The 23,734-nt window shown below is 40.8% G+C and overlaps 1 protein-coding gene across 3 annotated transcripts; it reads right to left on the reverse strand.

Annotated features, from left to right (window-relative positions):
* Positions 1 to 794: 794 nt before the first annotated feature.
* Positions 795 to 22,377, reverse strand: aass (aminoadipate-semialdehyde synthase). Of its 3 annotated transcripts, XM_083666920.1 has the most exons (25): positions 22,255 to 22,377; positions 21,226 to 21,479; positions 20,424 to 20,600; positions 17,922 to 18,006; positions 17,758 to 17,825; positions 17,505 to 17,651; positions 17,222 to 17,300; positions 16,713 to 16,840; positions 15,461 to 15,609; positions 13,040 to 13,162; positions 12,416 to 12,527; positions 12,029 to 12,088; positions 11,629 to 11,696; positions 11,230 to 11,241; positions 9,135 to 9,256; positions 8,603 to 8,732; positions 8,390 to 8,500; positions 8,041 to 8,149; positions 7,631 to 7,771; positions 7,098 to 7,265; positions 6,372 to 6,467; positions 4,767 to 4,882; positions 3,945 to 4,033; positions 3,337 to 3,513; positions 795 to 2,424 (listed from the first exon to the last, which is right to left on the reverse strand). In XM_083666920.1, exons 2-25 carry the CDS (start codon positions 21,442 to 21,444, stop codon positions 2,306 to 2,308), a joined length of 2,805 nt encoding a protein of 934 aa, XP_083523046.1. In that variant the 5' UTR covers positions 21,445 to 21,479; positions 22,255 to 22,377; the 3' UTR covers positions 795 to 2,305. The 3 variants fall into 3 exon arrangements, 2 of the variants coding, with proteins under 2 accessions (XP_083523046.1, XP_083523047.1); XM_083666921.1 differs by lacking the exon at positions 11,230 to 11,241; XR_014554148.1 differs by lacking the exon at positions 795 to 2,424 and having other exon boundaries at positions 3,375 to 3,513; positions 4,767 to 4,878.
* Positions 22,378 to 23,734: the final 1,357 nt, after the last annotated feature.

Below are 23,734 nucleotides of genomic sequence, written 5' to 3' on the forward strand. Positions count from 1 at the left end.
TTTCAATATTTGATGGGCATCATATTTTATATGGTACAATATCAAAGCTGTACAATATCTTATTACTGGTTGTTATTGGTGCCTTAATGGAACCATAAGCCATGGTAGGTCAAACAAATTAGATCTACCTGACCAATGTTTGAAGTTTAAATATTATAGTGAACATGATTTTTATTTCCCCAGGTCCTAACATTATTTTCCACATATTAATCCTTCAAAGAAAACATTAAACAGTAAGTTAAAAGTGGACTCAGTGATAATAAGTTACTATGCAAGCAAGATGTTTCACTCGTAGCAATGCTGAAGACCCACGCGAACGCGACAATGCAATGGGCAAGCCACGGCTGGCAAGTGAATTGTCTGGCTTGTTACAGTATCTCTGCCGGAAGTAAGCCCGCTATTTCATTGCCAAATCGTATCGCTGAGTCTTCCTTTAAATGATGTTTAGTATTTTTAGTGGCAAGTAAGTAGATAGACACGTTCTCTTAATTTATGGTGTAACAGCTTTGGAACCATGTTCGTTAAGACTGAGCACTTACTCTTTTTCAATGATAAAATAACTTCGCCCTTGAAAAAAGTAGAGAGAGTGACGTTTACAAAGTTTGTAAGCAAGGATGTCAAAACTCTGATGATACAAGCACGAGCTGAAAGTGAACCTCTTGTTCAAGTTGAAAAGGTCTTCCTGACAACATTTGGAATGCAGTTTTCTTTGTGTGTGCTGTGACGGGTACTTGACTGGATTGATTGTTAATGTTTCACCACTCACTCAATCACAAAAACACACAAGACCTTCAAATGGTTCGCTTCCCTTTTAATTTGTCTATTAAATACAAAAAAAAAAGTTTTTTAGTCTTTCAGAGACACTTGAGCACACTTGCTGAATTCCAAATCGTGGCCTCGCCCATACCCCCTACGCAGTGCACTGCTGTCGGATTTAATAGATTCAGGAAATACCATTCTTTCACCTTGACCTCTGATTTGATTGCCTACACCAATAGCGCAATAGTCCAATAGTTCACATTTACAGGAGTGCCTAGGAGGTAGTGCCTGATTTCGAATTCTGATCTGAGCATTGTGAGTTAAAATACAAATATATATCTGTCTCAATAAAACTGTTAATCTCTAGAATATTTGCTTAAAAAAAGGTTGTTTTCACAATAAAATAAAAATCATTGGTTAGTTGTCACAATTTTACATTTCAATAATGTAATAAAGCTTAAGCATTTTGCTAGTGTTCTGAGGGAACTATTTATGTCCAATCTGTAAAATAAATAAAATGACATCTTTACAAAAATTCAGCCATTTCAATGTTTTCTCTTTAAATAAGAGTAAACTGAAATGGAACAATTTTGCTCTTAAATACATCTATACACTATGTGCTGCACACAAATACAGTGTAGACATTTTGTTCAGCCATATAGGGCTCCGGGGTAGTATGAGCTATGGATGACAGTTTACTCAAGTCACTGTGTGTAAAGCAAAATGTATGTTTTACTGTTTAGAGATTTATGGTGGGTTTGCACCATGACATTTAAGTTACATTCAAAAGCAGACAATATCAGAGAAAAGAATATGCTGCTCTGAAGGAATTCCTTGAGCACATCAGATATTTTCGACATCTAGTGCTATTTGCATGTTCCTCATTGTTCACATTTTGTTGCGTTAACATGGATGTTCCAATACAATAATATGTTTTCATCAGAGCCTTATCATTTAGTTATTTTTGATGCGTCATGAAATGGCCATGGGTGCATTCCAGTAGTCTAAAGTGGTATCGTCTCCATTCCTCTTCATCATCCGCACTGATGTGAACATACTAGACTAGAGGTGAAATCTGATTCTTTGAGTGTCCACCTGGTCCCTGTACTCTCAGATTAGGCAAAGGAGAAAAGATGGAGCGAGGTCGCGACTTTCAACTATTGAGATTCACCCCATGTCTCTCTGCGCTCTAATGCACAGCCTGTGCTTTCTGGGGAAAAATCTTAACCTCCCTGTCTTTTGTGCCTTTTCATATATCTCCATCTGTACCTGGGTAGCTGTGTATGACATTGTCTGTTTTGAACTCATGACCGTCTCTCCGTCGTCTTAAGTGGCTTCCTTTTATCATCTTCTTTCCTTCATCTGCACTGACTTAATGCAGAATCTGACTTAATTCAAACAGCGAATGCCGGCTTCTGCCACACACACCTGATAAATGTCTCCAGTAAGATGCAGGAGAGGACAATAAAAAGGAAGCCATTTGACACTATTGTGACACAACCTATTGCTCATGTTGTGTGTGGGGGTGCACTGGGCAGGGGTGGGGTTACTCTTGCAGGGTGCTTTTGGAGGTGAACTGGAGGCCCTCCTCCTGCAGTCTCTTCAGAGCTGGTCCATAGATGTCCTTTGTCATTGGCAGCACTAGTCCCTTCGTACTGATTTCTCCTGCAGAGGGAAAGCATTCAGTTTATCTCCACTTCACTTTCTTGAAAGCTAAATTGGATTGGATGTCAGGATTCCTGATAGTAAAGTAAAACACCACCATTCATTGAAACCTATAGTTCTACACTGTATAGGAAACACTGCTACACTGTATTATTTTGTCTCTGGGGGTGTTGTTGAGCTAAAAGGTGTTCCCTATATAGCGTTAAAATGCCTAAAAATTACTTAATAGGTCACAAAGGGGCACATCTCCCAATGCCCATGAGCATAATCTTATTTTGCCAAAGTTTGTAAGCCTAAAACTAAGGGTTATGTGGTTTAATAAGGCAAGAAATTGATTTATATCATAGGAGTATGATACCATACACTAATTTGAGTTAAACAATTAGCTAAAGAGTTATCACAGTTGATATATGTCCGAATTGTATCTAAGCGTATTATTAATACTGTTACAAACTTGACATATCAAGTTAAATCAGGATTAATCCACTGCATAATTTCAGTGACAACAAATGTTTTTTAACTGTGACTGCAGAGCTCTTGGGTGACCGGCCAGCCAGGAGTGATTTGCTCATCGGCATCTAATCTGATCAGACAAAACCTGCCCACAATCTCAGACTGGTGACTTGCTTTAGCTGTGCCGCTGACAGTGAGAGATAAGAAGTGGTAGTCAGATTGACTTTTAATCGTTTAATCTAATTCATCCATAATGTCATCATTACTGACTGCTTATCAAAGTCATATCACAACAAGCTAACCATGCTTTTGAGCAATGCTATGCACAGTTCTACTTGTGACGTTTAATAGACTATTATGAAATGCCATAGATGTTTATGACTAGTTATAATGACAATAAGAAGCTATGACATTAGACCACCTTCATGTGGGGCCCGCCACCCCCACAGGACTACTGACCTTCCAGCACCATGCGTGCCACAATGGCGGTGGGGTAGCCGACGGTCCTAGCCATAGCAGAGTAGCCGTTGGTGTCACCGTAGACCACCATGCTGATGTGCTTGGTCTCCAGCTCGCCTGTAGAGTGACGCAGGCCCACGTCATTACGCATGATAACCATGTCCCGCTCCCCCTTGTCTGAAAGGGGTGTGGGGTGGAGGGGGGGGGGGGGGGACAGAGAGGGACCATGTTAGAAAAGCTAAAAGTGGAAAAACAGAGAAATATAGGAATTTAAAAGGTAGACTAAGCAATATGGCATAATCGCACACAGCGGGGTGACTTCTAGCTTAGATATCTATAATTACAAAATTCAGTCAACAACATGTTAATCTGCCTACTCTGCTATTATAGGACCATTAATCTAGTGTCTTCTGTATGCAGGAGAGAAATATGATTAGAGACTAGAATTGCTGAAAGAAATGTATACTTCTTTTAATGGAGAGTGTCACGTCTCACCTTTCAATGCAGTAAAGAGAAAAATATAAAATGTAAAAAGGGGGAGAGACCTTAGAGAAGAGAAAACACTAAAGATGGAGATATGGTCTCTTTAGTGTTTCCTCTAGTCTTACCAAAGGAGAGTCTGGCCTCCAGGTGCTTTGTCAGAGCCAACAACACCGTCTCAGCATGGGGAACAGCTTCCTCACTCAACATCCCAAACCTGACCACACAAACAGTTACACATACATGGGATTCAGGAAGATATGGGAACGTTTTCAACAATTCACCTTTCATATTTCAGTAATTCTCTGCTCAATGCTACCATGTCTAATTGTGCTCCATAATACAATACTGTAGAACACTGAGAGCCGTCAACACAACCTACAGTAAGACACTCTTTCGAAGACTGAAGGTGGTTAACATTAAAGTAGAGGCATGCTAACCCTCCTTACACTCCAAATAGCAATAGCAACAGAAAACTCAGTCCTAGAATGACCTTCAAATTGTTAAATGATGACAATGGTGTACAGTGAACATGGTGTGGGCCGTAGATATTCATTGTTCACTAAACCTTGACATTCAGAATCTTTGTGGGCTTCATGAGTGCTGAAATTATTTCCTGTCATGGACGGTTTGCTAAATTGTGTCCAAAAAAAAAGAAAAAAGAAAATGTATCCTTCCTCCCTTTCACTTTTCCTTGGGCAAATTACCAGCCTAACATCTGAAATGGTGAAAGCATTATGCAAAACCCACATACACCTATCCAGTCATGTATGAGCAAGTGTTACTTTAAGGAAGGAAGGATTGCTTCTGTAGATTTGGAACAAGGCCACTTGCACCTCTATCCAAACCTGGTAAGACCATTGATGACTCCAAGGAAGTAAGCAATCTATATGATTTGGAGCAAGACCATGTGGATCTACAGCTCTGGTCAGGACTGCATGCTCTCTAACCATTTGAGAGTGTCCATCCTGAAGTCATCTTTCCCGATGCGATCGTATATGGCACCCTCGAAGGCGTTGTCGGAGAGAGAAGGGGACAGGCCGGTTTGTTTGCAGAGGAGCTCTTTCTGTTTCACAGGGAAGAGCAGAAGGATCCTCAGGTAGGTCGTAACAATACCAGAGAAGGTGTTTTTATCGGATATACACTACATCAGGAGTCTACTGTATTCCTGTGCAAAGATAACATGTTATAAGTCAAATGTTTATTTTTTTTTCATAGCAGTAAGTCCAGAGAGGACATATGAATACATTTGAAAAGATTCTTGTTATGTTGAGATCACAACTTATTTATCTTGTGATCACGACATAACAATGATGTTTTAAGGAAGTTGAAGACACCGTGACAGTATTATGGAGTCGATGCCCACGGTCGATCAGCGCATCAGCTTTCTTTTTTTAACAGGCAGAAATTGCATTGACTGTCTGTCAGTTAGATGGCTTCCAATTCAGCTATACATTTCATATTGTTACTATGAAAGCATGCACCCTCCACCCAGTGGCAACGACTTCTGTATGGGCATTTCATACAATTCTACATAGTGTGTATATATCATAGATCAGTATATACAGTGCCTTCGAAAAATATTCAGACCCCTCCACTTTTTCCACATTTTGCTGTGTTATAGACTCAATTTAAAATGGATTAAATGAAAAGAATTTGCCATCAATACACACACAGTACCGCAATAAATGTATTAAAATGTAAATACCTCATGTACATAAGTACTCAGACCCTTTTCTATGTCACTCTTAATCCAAAAGTTTGGATGTCAAATCGAACTATTACTATTAGTTTAAATTATAGATTCTCAGGTCTGAATACTTTCCGAAGGCACTGTCGATCAAGGATCTCAGCTAATATGGAATGTGTTTGCCCAGCAGTGTCAATGAAGTCCTGAACATGTTTCTTGCGGGAGCACATGGAAGGTTGAGCCTTTTGGCCCAGGCTGTTGATTCTGGGACAATGTAGACACACTGTTATTTGGACTGTACATTACGGTCTGTCATTTAAAAACTACCAATGGGAATTTTTCACAGGAATATTTATACGAGCTCCGTTCATCACCTATAAAATAAGTGGCAGTGCACCGGCCAGCGTTACGCCCCCTGCTGTCAAGCTACAGTATCATCAACTTCATCCACTCCTATTTAGAGAGTTTATCTTGTGATCTTGACAAAACATAACATGTTGTTATGTCGTGATCATGAGAAAATGACCGTGTGAACTCGGCAAAACAACTTTTGCTATGAAGTGATCTTGACATAAGATCTTTTTTGTTGGTCCTCTCTGGACTTCTATAGATTTCCAAGTTGAGGATCAAGGCCATCAGGTGGAAACTACTGTAGCCGGAGGCCACATTCACCACCACTGTAACTAACCACAGAACTGACAAAACATCATATTGGCCTCTCAGTCTAATCTCCAAAGTAGTCAGACTTAAGCTCTACTCCTGTATCAGTGATGTAGCTTTCGCTGGCTGTGCCGTAGCATTTAAAAAAATAATATATTAAAATCAATTTCTAATCAAATGTATTATATATGCTCAAGCCCATTACCCAGGAGACAGGAGGGGCGGTGTGCTTCAGCATGGGGCAGGGCTCAGAGTCGATCAATCCCAGCTTCACTAAACCACTCATGGCATTGCTGAAACCCTGTGGGATGACAAGGCACAGGCATTGTTTTTGCAAACAAGCACGTCACACATATGGCAAACTACACTACAACATAAAGAGAGAAACTGTACATTTCACATATCATTGAATGAGCCCAAACAGTTAAATAAGTCAGTAATGAGTGAGTGACAGTGCTTCACAACAATGACCAAATAAGGTCATATTTCGAGAAGATTTATTTAAAAGAGCATCATTCGAAAAAGAAAACAAAAAACTACAAAAATAAGTTCCTTAAGAAACTTTGTGGGCTTACAAAATGTTAATGTCAAGCCTAAAAGATACAACAAAGGAGCTCACAAAATGTTGCCTAAATCAACATTCCACCATGTTAAACGATTTAGAGTTTTTGGAGTTAGGGTTAGCAAGCCCACTAATTGGGGGTGGTGCAGTGGCCTCGTTTGCCCTATGGGGCCAAGTGCCTATTATTAAAAACCTTTGATCATCTACAGTATGTCACTTTATCACTGATGTTAATACACAATAGCAGGTAGAATGCCTATTCTCATCATCATCATCATCACCACCATCAACATCTTCCTAATGAGCAGATGATCCAAGACTACTTTTTTGTATTCAGCTATCAGGTATAGGCTCAAGGGTTTGGCCTACCTTGAAGCGTAACGTGCCCCTGATGAGTGTGTGGGCTGACTCAATGCCGTAGGTCTCAGAGTATTTGGTGCTGTCGCGGTTGGGGAAGCCCTCCAGGTTGAAGCCAGGCAGGAAGTCCATGGGAGCCACTGAGTCCATCAGAGCACCCCCTGCTGGGATGCTCATCACCTGAGCAGGAGAAGGAACTTGTCGCTAGACGCTCGTTGGCAGCAAATTCAAGACGGTGCCAATATCGGAAGTACACCAATTATAAGCAAACTGTGCAAAGTTTTTGGCTTTTCAATATGTAGTTATAGTGACAATTTTCGAGGAAAAAATAGTATTTCTATCGTTTATAGTACTTTTGTACTAGGTAACAACATAATTGCACTCCCCTATATCCCAGAACATATGACAATAACACTTTTAAACTTGATCAGTTCAACCTTTTTCCCCTGCTATAAAGATAACTCATCGAAAAAAAGAAGAATTAACTCAAGGACTTTTTCCAGAGTGTGTTTTTAGCCTTTTCTGGTCCTCTCTGGCCACTGTACCTCATTGTCTTTGAGGAAAATGGCAGGGCTGATGGTATTTAGGAGGACTCCATAAGGGCTCCAGCTAAACTTGTAGCGCAGAGGGTTGTCTGAGCACTCGGGAGCAGGGATACCGCCACAGAATGAACTGTAGGACTCCACCTAAACACACACACACACACACACACACACACGATTTGACCAAACATGTAGTGCATTCTGCTGTGACATAAGCAGTCCATTTTCATGTCTCAAGTTAACTGAACAAATCAGGGACACATTGTTCGGTCCACAATCAATATGGCTGCCAGTAACTGACAAGATGCCACTCATCCTGTCGACATACGTTCAAACAATCATTATAAGCACACAACACACACACACAGACACACACAGACACAGACACAGACACACACACACATCTTACTCACAATGCAGCCGTCAGCCTTGGCTTGGTCAATGCACTCCATAGCCAACATGTGGTCGATGCCAGGGTCCAGGCCTATCTCGTTCACTATGGTGATGCCTGCCTCCTCAGCACTGGACACAAATGCACATAACAAACACACTCAATCACACAGCCACAACAAGGGTAATATACTCGATTGGCAGCTCTTCCGGGGAATGCAATTCCCTAAAATGAGGTCAAGTGTCTCTGTGTGTGTCCCCTTAGCTTACTTTAACTCAATTGCAAGGCAATGCACCAACATTAGAATGAAGATGCAAATAAAATGTTCTGCATCATCTCCTCTCATCGCCCTGTGCACCACTCTTACTCACCTCTGTTGAAGCTCCTTCATGGCTGGACTCAGGTAGCTAGCAGTCACCATATTCACCTTCTTTTTGATGCAGTGCTTGGCAACCACAGGGTGATATACGTATGGCAGCATGCTGGGAGACAAAGACGACAAAACCCTTTAGCCCTGTCATCAAAAACACTGTCCCGTAGCCATGACTGGCTCACTCATTTGGGGCATGCGTGCACGTCTGTACCTGATGACCAAGTCATGTTCTTTGATCAGGGACTCCAAGTGACCTTCTTTGCCGGTGACATCCAGCATAACAGGTACAGTGTTGGGATATTTGCCTGCCAGCTCTTCTGCCTGGTTCAACAAGACTGATGCTAAAAACAAAAAGAGGCACACAATAAAAGCTGTAAGGAGTTGTAACAATCTCCATTTGAACTGAAATCACATCCACTCTATACACTTTACAAAGAAGTTGTCCATGCTCATACGTCAATTGAATTTGAACTTGGCTTTTCAATACTAAATAAGTTCTACATCAGGTTGTCAGGACCATGATGGAGATGGCATCAGTAAGACCATCATGTACCATACAATATCATGTGCATACAAATGCAGTGATGCACCAGGATTATAGAGGTTAGTAAATTGGAAAATAAATGGCCCCAGCACAGAGCACAGGGAGTGCCCAACAAAATAATTCTTACAATGTATTACTGTAATTATTAGCTTGGGCAAGGTGTCCATTCATCTGAGAAGTGTTGCCAGGTTGGCCTTACCAACAGTTACTTGAGTCCCAGGGTCGCGGGTCAGGTACTCAATGACAGGACCTGAAACATAGCCTGAGCCAAGTAGTAGCACTCGCTTCATTCCCACGTTCTTCAAGATCTGGGCTTGCTCCCTGGAAGGGGGTCATACACAATGTCATCATGACCACAGAATAAAGCTATCATTCGGTACTATTACTAGCAAAAATGTACAGTACTCACTAACAAAAATGTGACAAAATAAAAACAGTAGACACAAATATGAGTGCCCATGCACACGTGATCTGGCTGTGAATTATGACCAGGATTCTTTTGTTGATTTGTTTGACAAGCAGAGTTTGGAAAATGTATTCAAATAAATCGACCACAAACACTTCAATTTGCATCCCCCAAAGAAGAGCGTTCAATGAGTACATGAGATCAAACCAATGAACAAAGCCTAAAGGAGTATGTCGCACCTCACACAAACCAGAAAATCAGAAAATCACACTCCAATTATGACAATCGTTTGGGGAAATGAAAAAAAATCTATTACATTAGACAGGCAAATCTATGGAAAAATATCATGTTTAAATGCCAAATTACAACAGGTTGACCTCAAGGCCAGATCAGACTTGTTAATAAAATCTCAAAACCGCCTCCCCCCCTCCAAGTGACCTGTAAAATCAGCAGTTTACTCAGCAATTTCTAATACATCCCCCCCACCCCCCTAATATCCCCTACAAATCCCCAGGGAGTCGTCAGGATCGAATTGGCAGCTTTAGACTAATTGGATGCGACAAGACACACGTACATACAATAGGACAGGCATGAAGTCCAGCCAGCAGTCCACTTACTTTAATTAAAAAGGGGCACATTTTCCCCAAGGTTACATATCTTAAAGAACCATACTCAATAAAAGGGATTTAAGGACTTAAGATTATTAGATATGGCTTGTCTAGAGAGGTGGAACAGCAAGGAAAAGAAACATCTGTCAGGCCCACAAAACAGAAAGCCTTGGTCTGAGCAATGAAAGGATTTGCCACCCTTTCCAATTCTACTCTCTCTTTACAATTGATCCTGCTTGAAGAGGGCTTGAACTGGGCCACAAAGTGATATGAACAGCAAGCGCTCAAGTGAGTCATGGATCAGGGTCAAACCAATTAAGATAAACGTATGCTAGTGTGAGGCTAATGCTTGAATCCATTCAACTCATTTTCAGACCAAGCTTAAACAAATACTGTTTATTTGTATATCTAGCTTTACAATAGGTAAGCCTTTAGAGACACAACACATGAATACTCTAAAGATGGAGCAACACTGATTATGGAAGAAGCTTCTAAGTAAAACTAACAATGGAGATATTAAGTAGGTTTTTTTGCATTAAATTATCTGTTTGATAAATGAACCAGTCTATTATCGGACAAAAAGAAACAGCATGATCAAATCAAGTGTAGGCTGTTACGTTACACCAGTAAGTGAGACATAATAAATCAATGACATGAATCAATCAAATGGAGAAACTATTCAACAAAATCAACAGAATGACGGAATTACGAAACAACGAACAAAAAGAGGCAGATTTTCTCATTGGCATGCCAAAACAGGGAGACCAGACAGGAGGGTTGATTGGCGTGTTTTTAGAGTGAGAAAATCCTTTATGTACCCACGACAGAGCCACTCAGTGTGAAGGTATAAACTCCAACGTCTCAGCAGTAGCGGCAGCAGCACCCTAGCCATGCAAGGTGTTAAGGCAGCGGTAGGTTGGCACACACCCTGAGCGCATTGTGCAGGGACGGAACAGCAAGCTAAGGGTTAGTAGAGACTCTAGCAGCCGGCACCTGATGAGCTGTAGTTAATAACCCCTAGACTGGGACCAGAGAGAGCTCCCTCTGCTGGTTGGAGGACATGACACATTACACCAAAAAAGCATGAGCTACTTGGCAACAAATGGGGGGTACAAGTCACATAAACAAGCTATTCAGCTGATCTAGCTGTTCAGTTATCGCTGAGCTACGTTCACTACTTTATACTTGCTAGGTAAACTCGGCTATCTACAAAGACTGTATTAACAACCTTTACTAGCCAATCAGCAAACATTCTAAATTAGATAAAAGGGAAGTTTTACCTGTCAAGTAATCTTTTGAGATTTCGTCCTTAGTTTGGATGCAGTTACTCCATGATGTGACAGGCATATTTGCCAAAGCAATTTAATTACATTTATTTTCTTAAACAAAATGGTTGGCAAAAACCAACAAACTATAACAAATTAACAATCTGTAAATATGATATTTTCTGCTCTATCGTCCATGGCTTACTAACTCCAACATATAAAAGGTATTATTAAAGACAACATTGTTATTACATTAATAAGGCATACATTAAACATTGAGTTTAACAGAATAAACAATGTTACGGAATGTGGATACACAAAAAACAAACAAATCTTGCAAAAGCATAAAAGATAACATCACACATTACAAGAAGAAAGTAATTCTCAAATAACAATAGTGCCATACTATCTTACCTTTTTTCACGAAGTTTTTCGATGTATTCAAACTTTGGGGTGAGCTTCCCGTTTGAAGTTATGACAGACTTCAATTAAAGGTAAATGAAAAGAGGTTATTGTTGTATTATTTCCACTGCTGCGGTTTACTCTATCAATCACTAAAGTACCTTTTCAGCCAGACAAAGAGCTAAATGTGACTTTATAACAGGTGATGGTCGAAAGGTCTTGGTATAAATATATCTTACTCGCGACATGATAAATGTGCAATTTTCTGATTACACTTACATTTCACAGTTTGCCAGAGTGTCTAACCGCCCCCCCCCCCCCCCCCCACATCAAAGAAAAATGTATATGTTAATTAGTCCTTTCATTCATGACACAAAAACGAGTCAGGGATTTGCATGTATGTGACACTCACGTCTCTGACTTGGGGGGTGAATTCCTCCTCTTCTAGGGGCCTATTAGCATCAGAGGGGAGCTGAGAAACAGAAACAATTATGAGTCAAGGCAGGAAAAACAGAATTCCAGCTTTAAGCACCCAGCCAGAGATTGAATATACTAGAGATATGCCACTCTCTGGATTTACTACTGCTTTTGCGAGAGACGGGGAAGATGCCGCTAGCATGGGCTTCCTTTAAAGAGGCTTTTACCCATCCCTGGCAGTTACAGTAAGCAGGAGCAGACATGTGTGCATGTATGGTGTTCCACACTGGCGCAGCCTTTTCCCCAAGCAAACTAAACCAGACGCCCTGCCATCCTGCAACATCATTGGTTCCATGCACCTTACCACATTCCCTGGTCTTACCATCTCCCAAATGAAGGGAAACAGGCGGTCTCCGAAATACTCTGTGGCTTCGATAGGGAGCTGGGCAGGCAAGTTATCAATGGAGCACATGAGGATGCCATTGCCCTCCACACTGGAAAGGAATACACCATCAAATGGGCGTGAATTGAAGGAACAGAGAGGGAGGAAACTAAATTCTTAAAGAAAACATGTTACACAGAAAACATGTTACTCAAAACTAATGATAAGTTAAATGAGGGCTACAATGGGTGGAATTATTTAATCATTCGTAGGGGCACAAGTTTTTCCTGTGACCAAACCTTTGAGCCCTTGTTGCAGCTGGATACTAGAGGTTTTCCTGGTCAGTTCACATGAATTGGAAAAATGCAAACAATGAACAAAGTGACCTTACCAGGGCAAATTTGAGGCACTAGATCTAGTCTAACTAGGGCCTGGCATGTTTGGCAGGTAAGGAAAATCTCTGGGCCCTAATCATTAACATTTGGCTCAACTCCATTGAGGCTTCACTGAGCTTCACCACTGAGTGACACAATTTAAATACATTTCCCAGCATGCTGAGGTATAGGTAGTTCAGCAGGTGAGGTGTCGGGTGATCTTTAGCGGTGGCCATCTGTGCGTTTGTACCTGTCGTGATCTATGTGCTGGTCAGCATCATACATACAGAAAGGCTTATCTATGGTGGTACACTCAGTCATGAATTCGATAGAGCCCCCCGCATCAGCCGATATGTCACAGATGGCCAGCAGTCTGAGGAGAGAGAGAGAGACTGATCAGATTGACATTATCATGTACCAGAGTGATTTATCAATGGAAAGTTTGGAGAAAAAATGATCTGCCCAATATTTACAGCATACCACCTCATCTGTGAAACGTGGTGGAGGGGGTGTTATGGTTTGGGAATGTATAGCTGTCAATAGAACTGGCTAACTTTCGAAACATATCATCTGCTTGAGTACAACCAAATGCCTCCAGCTTCGTCATACAGTAAGACAATGACCCAACACATACCGCCATGACAACTACAGAGTTTTTCAGGGCCAAATAGTGGAACGTTCTTGACTGGCCAAGTCAATCTTCAGATTAGAATCCAATTGAATATGCACTTAATTTCCTGCTAAGATTTTAGGCAAAAGTCCTCAAAACAAACAACTATGCAGTACAGGCCTGGTAGAGCATCTCCATAGAATATAGACAGCGTCTGGTGGGGTCAATGGGTCGCAGATTTCAGGCAGTTATTGCATGCAAAGGATTGTTGACCAAATACTAAACATGTGCTTAATTTGGACATAATATGAATCTTTCCCATTACTTTTGGTGGGACTATGTATAAAAGTGTTGTCATTTCTAAATGATGAGACCAATATGTACACAAATACCATCGAATAAAAGCTGAGAATCTATACTTTAAACTAACAGTAATGGTTTGATTTCAAATCCAAACTTTTGGAGTACAGAGCCAAAAGAAGAAAACATGCTTCACTGTCCCATTAGTTATGCAGGGCACTGTCTATCCTTATTTATTTTATTTTTTCTCTCAAGGGACTTGGTTAAATGAAGGTTAGATTTATAAAAAAAAAAAAAGAGAGAGAAAAAAAAAAAAGAAATAAGCGGCTTTTTAGTGTTTGAGGGGATCTCACTCACATATACAGTGCCTATAGAAAATCATCATACCCTGTGAAATCTTTACTACTGTGAAGCATGGTGGTGGCAACATTATGTTGTGGGGATGTTTCTCTTCAGCAGGGACTGGGCAATTGTTCAGGATTGAAGGGAAAATGGATGCTGCCAAGTACACCCAAATTCTTGAGGACAACCTGCGTCCCTCTGCTAGACAGCTGAAGATGGACAGGTCATTCACCTTCCAACACGACAACGATCCTAAACATACCGCCAAAAGAACAACGCAGTGGCTTAAGGATAGAAAGGTGAATGTCCTTGAGTGGCCAAGTCAGAGCCCTGACTTAAATCCGAAAATCTGTGGATGGACTTGAAGAGAGCAGTCCATCGCTGCTCACCACGGAATTTGACTGAATTCGAACAATTCTGCAAGGAAGAATGGGCAAATATTTTCCAATCTAGGTGTGCAAAGCTAGTAGAGACATACCAAAACAGATTGATGGCTGTAATTGCAGCAAAAGGTGGCTCTACAAAGTATTAAATCAGGGGACTGATGACTTTTCCAACCCTGTTATTCTTGTTTTTCATTTTTTATACATTTTCAGAACTGTTGCCTTTTTTTCATTAGTTTGATGTTGTATGGCTAAAGTTGTACATAATACATTTTTTTTTTTTAATGGGTTTTGATTTCAGGCTGTACAACAAATATAATAACTATTTCAAAGGGGTATGATGACTTTCTATAGGCACTGTATATATCTTTTTATTTTGTTTTTACAGGGTCTCTGATTTGCATAGGAATCAATTACACACTGTGTGGATCAGGTTGTCACTACAAACTGAGTAAATGGAGAGGAACAATTATGAAATTTGCTGAGTTGGTAGTGACATCCTAATCTACACAGTGTGTAATTGATTCCTATGCAAATCAGAGATCCTATAAAAACAAAGATATTAATTCAAAAATTACATGAACTATTATCCATTAAGATGGACCCAATTCAACTTATTGAGTGATTTGTTGATGATACTTTTGCATTTCAGCTAATTTCAAGAGTGGCGTAGCAAAGGGTCTGAATACTTATGCACAAGGTATTTCTGTATTTCAATTTTAATAAAGTTTACTGAAATTGCAAAAAACTTGTTTTTGCTTTGTCATTCTGGGGTATTGTGTGTGGATTGATGGCAAATTCTTTTAATTTAATCCATTTTAAATTGAGTCTATAATACAACAAAATGTGGAAAAAGTGAAGGGGTCTGAATACTTTCTGAAGGCACTGTATATATAGCTTCCATTTAGCTGACGCTTTTATCCAAAGCGACTTACATTGCAGTGAGTGCATACATTTTTCAGCATATATGTTCCCAGCCAGAACCAAACCCACAACCTAAGCGTTGTTAGCACCATGCTCTACCAACTGGACTCACTTATGGGGCAGCTCTGGCCATCCCTCTGTGGCCGCGGCAGAAGGCTTTACGGGCCGCAGCAGCCTCTGGGCGTCCAACCGACGCAGGAGCCGGGGTGTCTGGGGGTCCCAGTAGATGCCATTGATCAGGCATGTGGTGTAGGGCGCCACCTGTGGTCGGGAGGACAAATGGAAGGCTGAGGATACATGGACGTACGTTGTACAATACTCGTCTTGACCACAGGGTCAGCTATTTTTGTCCTCATCTTTCAGTAAAAGACTAACTTAAAGGGTTATTTTTTTGGAGTGGGGCAGTCCCACTCTCGTATATTTTTTCAGGTTTTTTTGGACAGAGACAGTAGAGAAAGAAATGAAGTAAGGAGGAGGAGGGCATGGGCCGGATTCGAACCCATGCCAACATGGGCATGTGTGTGCAGTGTAGGCTATGGTGCTAGACCACTGGACCACCCCAGGCCACTAAGAGACTAATTTAAAGCGATTCTCCACTATATTTCCACTATGTTCAAGGAGGTACCCCACAGCAGACAGTTTTTATGTGCATTGATCAGATACTGTATATTGATCATATATACACTCAGCAAACACTTCATTAGGAACACCTGTTCACCTTCTCATGGTGGAGGTGGTGTAATGGTGTGGGGAATGTTTTCTTGGCACACTTTGGGCCTGTTAATACCAATCAATCATCACTTGAATGCCGCAGCCTATTTGAGTGTTGTTGCTGACCATGTGCAGACACAATTTACCCATCTTCTAATGACTACTTCCAGCATGATGTCACAAAGCAAAAGTCGTCTCAAGTCATGAACATAACAATGTACATAACAGAGTTCAGTGTTCTTCAGTGGCCTTCCCCGTCACCGGATTTGAATCCAATAGCCTTTGGAATGTGGTAGAACGGGATATTAACAGCTTGAAAGTGCACCTGAAAAATCTGCAGGAATTGCGTGATGCAATCATGTCATCATGGACCAGAATCTCAAAACAATGTTTCCAACATCTTGTGGAATCAATGCCATGAAGAATTGAGGCTGTTTTGAGAGCAAAGGGAGGCCCTACCCAGTATTAGTATTGTGTTCCTAATAAAGTGCTCAGTGAGTGTATTTTGACACAGGAGCAACTAAGCCAATAAGCTCAGGCTACAGATAGCATGACAGGATGACTTGGCCAATCAGCGGGCAGTGCCCCATCTGAGCAGCAGCAATAGGTGAACAGTGTGAACTGGGGAAAGGCTGCAGCAGCGGCACACTCACGCTGGTTCTGAAGTGAGAGGTGTATAGTTCCGGGTGATACTCGTACTCCAGGGGATCATAAACACCGTCGCTCTTCCTCATAAGGTGGTGGTGGCGACTCAGGACCGTGGCGTAGACGGTGGTCATATCTGAATCCAGAAACAACGATGTGGTAGGATCATGAGGGACACATTAAATAAAAAACAACATATACACATTAACATACACATACAGTGCCCTGCATAAGTAATGGGACAGTGACGTATTTTTTTCTTCTTTTGGCTCTATATACAAAAGTTTGGATTTGAAATCTAAGAATTACTGTGAGGTTAAAGTAGAGATTCTCAGCTTTTATTGAAGGGGTTTTCTGTTAGCTGAGCATCTCTACTTTAACCTCATCATAATTGTTTGATTTGAAATCCAAACTCTTGGAGTATAGAGCCTAAAGAAGAAACATTGTTTTACTGTCCCATTACTTACACAGGGAACTGTATGTATCAATATGCAGAATCCATAAGTTATTCTACTACCTCCACTTTGAGAGACATCTTTTAGCTCATGAGGTTCCACATATTCACAGGGAAGCTCATTGATGATATCTTGGGCACCCTGCAATGTGGAAGAAAGCAGTTAAAAAAGGGCCTGTTAAATATTGCCTGTTAAATATTGCTTCAGTGTTTTTCAAGTATCATGATGGACAATTCTACCAATAAAAAGTTCAACACGTATTGACTTTCCGAGAACTTCAACTTGTATGAACAGGTTGGAATGAGTGAATGGTTTGGCCATCTGATTTGGTTGGCACTAGCATACCTTGGAAACGTTGCCTGTGCCAGTGAACACAAAGGTCACTGGGCCGATGGACTTGGGCATGAGGCCCATGGAGATCTCGTACCCACAATCCCTCACTGCCTGAATGGCCTGGCTGACGTTCCTGTAGTTGTGGGCCATGCCGATGTGCTGTGGAAACCATGAAACAAGAATGGTGTCAGAGACTCCAAAGTGGATGGGCAAACCGTATATCAAGCAGGGGAGGAATGAGAAACATGTTGGAGGAAACTCTTACCATAAAAGGAGTGTGGTGTCCTAACGCCAGGAAACGCAGTCCCAAACCGTGCAAAATATTGATCATTCCTGTGAGGAAAAGTGTGTTTTTGATGTGTTATACACTATTCATGACATCAGACAACAGTAACACCTGTATTCTTGGACCTAAAGACAAAAGCTTACCTGCGACTCCAGCCCACTGTCCAAACGCCACGATTCGGAAGCCATTCGCATCCACCATCTTCTCATAGTCGATGAGACGGACTTCCTAGAAAGACCACAGCAATGACTAACCATGACTAAAGCATTGATGGCACTTATCCACGGGAGATTGGGTCCCACTCAAGACTTTCTTTGGGCTCCAGCACAGTGTTTTTTTTTTTTGGTGCATTGTGTTTCCACTACCAACGGTGATTCTGAGGACTTGGGGAGAGCAGGAAGGAGCAAACCATCAACGACGTCAGAAACAAGTTTTACAGCACGTTTCACCCTCAAACCAGCATGACTACTACTAACTGAAACAATAAATCTGTTAATAATTCTCACATTTTTCTCCAGCGAATATCTTAAGAACTTCGATTGACTTTGAAACTATAAGGAGTTGTGTAGTTGAATGCGAGGCATTCTTTTAGTTTGGAAATGTACATTTATTTAGTTTAGAAAACTAGCATAGATTGTTCAGTTAGCCAGCCAGCCACATTTCCCATGAAATGAAATGGGTGCTATATGTACAAACTTTATAGTGCATATAAATGTTTCTAAACTTGACTACAAACCAAAGTAACTAATGGTTTATATCATAAACTTTTATTTGTAACAGAACAAGTAGCAGTCCCATAGACTAGCCTCTCCAATTGGACAATTGGATCGCACGCCTACACACAAACCCTGCCCAAGTTACGAAAGTCCCCAATATCTCCACAAGATCCCAGGTCAGGGTATGGTCTTACAGCCATGGCCCTGGGCTTTTTTGGGGGCCGTTCTCTGAGACAGAAACACAAAAGACTGAGGCTTTGGGCTTTGTCCCAAAAATCACAGTAGCGCCATGCATGTACTGCAACAACATTGAGCTTATCAATTGTACCAAAGCATGCCTCAAGTTTAGACTAGAAAACCATTATCATTGGCAAAGAATGTCTAGAATGATGCCTATTGCCTTGCCGAAATGGAAGCTGCACTCCGGGACACACTGACCTCTCCTTGTATATGCATGTGTGGGTAGACTGTGTGTGTCTTACATTGATGTGTAAACTGAAATGTTGTGTTCTGTCCCTGTCAACTAAATTGATAAATGCATAGAATCACCAGAGCATATCAAATTAGGTGCCAAATGAAAGCTAAGCTATATTTTGGGGAAAGTAAATACATTTCTCAACCATATTCCATCATAATAATCGGGATAAGCAAAGGATTTGACTTCTGGTCAAACATATGGAAATCATCAAGAAAACATCTTCCAGAAAAGGTATTTAAAAAGGTGTTTAGAAAAACATCAAACCTCATTAATGTTCAAGTATAGACCCCGGTCAACTAATATCAACACATGCATTTAGTTTTGAGGAAATCATAAATATGATAAGTTTAAGAATCATTGCCCAGCCTCTGGGTCATTCTGTTACCAAAAACTGACAGAAATGCCTCACGAGGAGCAAGAATAATGAATGTTAACAAAAGTAAGAAGTATAGGTAGACCTACCAAGTGTTTTACTGATATCGATTTATGAATTAATAAGTGATTAAAACTCGTCATTCTGTCACCTGATCGGTAACAGAATTACTTAAATTGAATTGACTACATTCACTGATCGTACAGGTTGTACAGAACCTAAAATGGTTCATTCGGCTTCTGCATGGAACTTAAAGGGGTTCCAAAAGGTTTCTTCCACAGAAATCACTGAAAAACAATGGGACATCATACAGTAGTAGTTACAAACTACTGCATCAACATCCTCATCTCATGCTCCAAAAAACTGAGACTTCATTGTTGTTGAGTACAGTGGGGAAAGCAAAGCCAGCAAATCACACAAATATGTAGCTCAAGTAACTGCCATTGAGAATTATGTTGCACATTTCAACAAAGAGACAGCAAGGGATTTGTTGTCTTCATTAAAGAGTGCAATGACACATGGTGTGGTGTCCTTGTAGGAGCTAGGCGTAAGTTTGTCTGAAATCTGAGTAATGTTACATACTAAACCTTTAAGACAGGACCTTTCAAATCCATAAATCATGCATTTCTGTGGGTGACCCATTTAGTCATTCTGTTACCAAATCTAAAGCCACTTTACTTACTGTAGCTCATCACCCAAAATAGATGTTTTCAAACTCAATGTATCATATGAGAGCTAACACTGCACTCTTTCTGCGGAAATATTTAAATCTTAATGTGGATATATAGAAGATATTTAACAGTGTTTGGGGAGATGTTATGGTCTAGCAAACTTTGAATCTGCAAAGTTCTTAAATTTTTTTTGTATAGTTTGTTAAAGTTTGCTATCAAGGGTTCTTGTTTGGCATACATTTAAAAAGTGAAAAATCGGGTCCCAGCATTATTCTGTTACCATTGAATTGCCTGTTATCTACCAACATTTTCAGCAGTTGAAATGTTGTTTAATTATTCTTTTGCACTTGAGTGAGAGTTTGCGGGCACGGGTATTTTCATATTCTTAATACAAAACTTGACCTTACCTTTTTGAGCAGGTCATCCAGTAGTCCCATGTTAGCCTCCTGTGCTTTGATGGTGTGAGAGAAGAAAGCATACGTCTTTTTGGGATAAAGTTTCTCTTCTGGAGGTCTCTTGACGCCAACGATCAACGAGGCTTCTGAAATGTCCTCCTGAATGACAGCACCTGCTTTCTCATAGTACTGAAATGAAACAGAGAAACGGTCAGCTAGTTCCAACTTCAACTTTAAGAGCACTATCTGGGGCATCATATACATAATAAAAACAGTATTGACACACCTGTGCTCTGATATCATAAAACTATGTAAAAGACCTAAAGCCTTAAAAAAAAAACATTGCTCCTGTGTGTTAATGTCACTGTGACATGTGCCCCTGTACAGTTTTTGTTGTTCTGTTAATGTTAGTTTTTTGGCATTTGTTGATTGCTCCTTTATGTAAAGTTTATCTAATTGAATAAATTGTGTGAAATATGTCAGTATTCAAGTTTTATACATTCTGCAGCCTACAAGTAACCAGGACCAACAACCACCACATGCGAGAGATCCAAAAGAGTTTACCTTGATCACATCATACATACTTTGGTTGAGTTGCACATGGGTTTTATACACAATTAGATTGAATAAGGAGCAGAACTATACAAAGGGCTTTATTCTGTCAAGAACATTTAGCAGGACATACTACATTTTGTTCATGAAAGTTTATTTCTGACCTGTAGAGGTATGTCCAGCTACAGTACACATCCTCCCAAAGAAGAACCAGCTCTGCCTCCATTTTAACACCTGCAAGTCCCCTCCTCTTCCCACCTACCTTCTCATGAATGGCTCGTCTGTTGGAGGGCTGGACGAGGACCTTGTGGCCAGCGTTGGTGATCTCCTTGATGTGCCGGGGTGCCAGAGGCGCCCGTCTCTCCCACACGTTGATGTCCTCGCGTCGGATAGCCATGACACTCTTGTGGTGGTCATAGCGCCGCTGGCCACAAAGGCAGTTCCTCGTCCTGCTACCTTGGTGTCTTAGGAGTCTGAACATGGCTTACCCCCCCCTTGCTTGAGAAGAGTGAAGGACTAAGAAGCAACTGCACAATTCAGTGACAGCATTATGTGACAGACATGAGAGACAATTGAATATGGAGGAACAAATATACACTTCTGTGAAAATACACTGTATGGAAACCTATGACAGTGTGAAAATCGATCCATCCAAACTGACAGATACTGTAGGGCTACCCAGGTTAAGTTTGCTAGGGGAGAGTTGCGTGACAGCCAGTAGGAAAAAAAAAATTAGTTTGTAAGGGTAGAAGGTTGATAATCTACCATACACCGCATGACTAAAGTTGACAATAATCCAAAAGTCATTGCACCATGTCTACATTGCAACAGTGGGTCACTGGGTCATCTGAGCCCTCTGATTTCAAAACTGATTTAAATCTAGTTGAGTAACTTTAGTAGCACCTCAAAGAAGAATAGAGATATCCATATCATATCATACCCATTGAGCTAAATGAGAAAAGAGTATCCTGCATATCCCCCCCAAATGATTTCAAGAGGGTTGCACACAACATCGTTTTAGCCTCAAAGTTAACAATGCTTGTTACTAATCTAAAACTGTATAACACCCTATTTCATATCGCACATTAAAGCGTCGATGTGGGTTAACAGGTGCACGCAGCCGGCCCACATTGCAGTTGGCTAAGCGGGTACAACTCGGCTTAGTAAAGTTTTAGAAATGTGTAAACATTGAAAGAGAGAAGCAACAGATGATTGGGTTACATGCTCGATGTATTAATACACGTGACAACAAGTTATATAAAGTAGATGTTTCTTATCCACAATAACCCACCTTTCTATCAATAAAGATTCCCGTGAAATGCAATGTGGCTTGTCCGCTCTTCCTAGGGGCACCAAGGTACAGAAGTGTCGTTCAGAGGTGATAGCGATATGGCGTGGATGGAATCCACAGGAGGAGCGGCCTCGTCTTCTTGTCCTTGACGTAGCTGTCGCAGTATGATGACCACACTACAGGCATTCCCTGTTGGTTCGGCTCCCAGTTGCAAGTTTTTTGCAATCCCCTCTGCGGTTTACAGAGCATGGGCCGGTGTGAGCAGAAATCCGACTCGATGTGAAAATCTACTCGGGTATCGTCTATTTCCGGGTAATTTCCGGGTTTTTATATCGCACAATAATCCGAAGTATGAGTGTATGTTTATCGAATGGATGTTTTCGGGTGCAATTTAGCTAATATGCGGTTGGATCGAGCTAGCTTTATGGTCACTGATCGTGACACGAGACAATCGATTACCATTACTAATGGTATTAGGCTACATAACCTACGTAAAGCTATATAAGGCTATTCTTTTATTGTTTTCACACCTTACACCTGGAGTCTAACTAGGTCCTACGGCCCCAAATTGAAGGACATTTACTAATAATACAATAGACTGATAACCTGCATAAGGGACATATAATGGACTGTACACAAAATATTTTCTAAGGATAAACATGATTTTTACTATCACTGCACTCAGCAACACTTCTTGAGCATTAACCAAGTGAGTTTCAACCATGAGGGGTGTCATACAAAGTATCCTTGGACCTTTACTGTGTCCCAACAGTTACAAGTGCCACCTCTAGATAGCATAGGGAACACATAATGGAGTTTACAAAAGATTTACTTTCTGTTACGTAATATTTCCTTAATTCATGAAATACATTATTCAATATTGTGATCCCATCACTTTACAGTGATCTATTACCTCGCGCTTTTATTTTTAAGTCGCGAAAGCCACGGAATTGTCTTATTGTCGGAACGTGCCAGTAATTATCGTTCAAACAACACAACTTGAAACAAGCATATGTGACTCGTGTATTTCGGTATTTCTTGGATGCGGGAGGCCGCTGAAAAACTAGTTTTGCTATACCTATAGCACATCAGGATATACTCTGCCCGCCGAAGGGACTTTGGCTTCTAGAGGTCTGAATTTCTTTAGCCCATCACATTACCATGATGTCACCAAAAAAAATTGTGAGACATCGGCGCTTCTGTGACGTCCATCTATCGTTGGCGAGCACTCATTAAAAAAAAACAGTGAAAACCGCAAACTGGAACCTTCAACAATTCGTTAAACAAGTCATGGACTACACATCGGCACGCGTGCTATAAATCCGAAAACGGCTGTGCAATCAAGTTTGTTCTGCAATCACAGTTTGCATGTCTTTTTAACATGTAAATACATTGTCGATTTCATTTATTTGATAATGCATAATAGTCATTTATTTAAAATAAGTAGACTACATGTACTACAAATCAAATATATCAAATA

The sequence above is a fragment of the Argentina silus genome, assembly GCF_951799395.1.
Source record: "Argentina silus genome assembly, chromosome: 3".
NCBI lineage: Eukaryota > Metazoa > Chordata > Actinopteri > Argentiniformes > Argentinidae > Argentina > Argentina silus.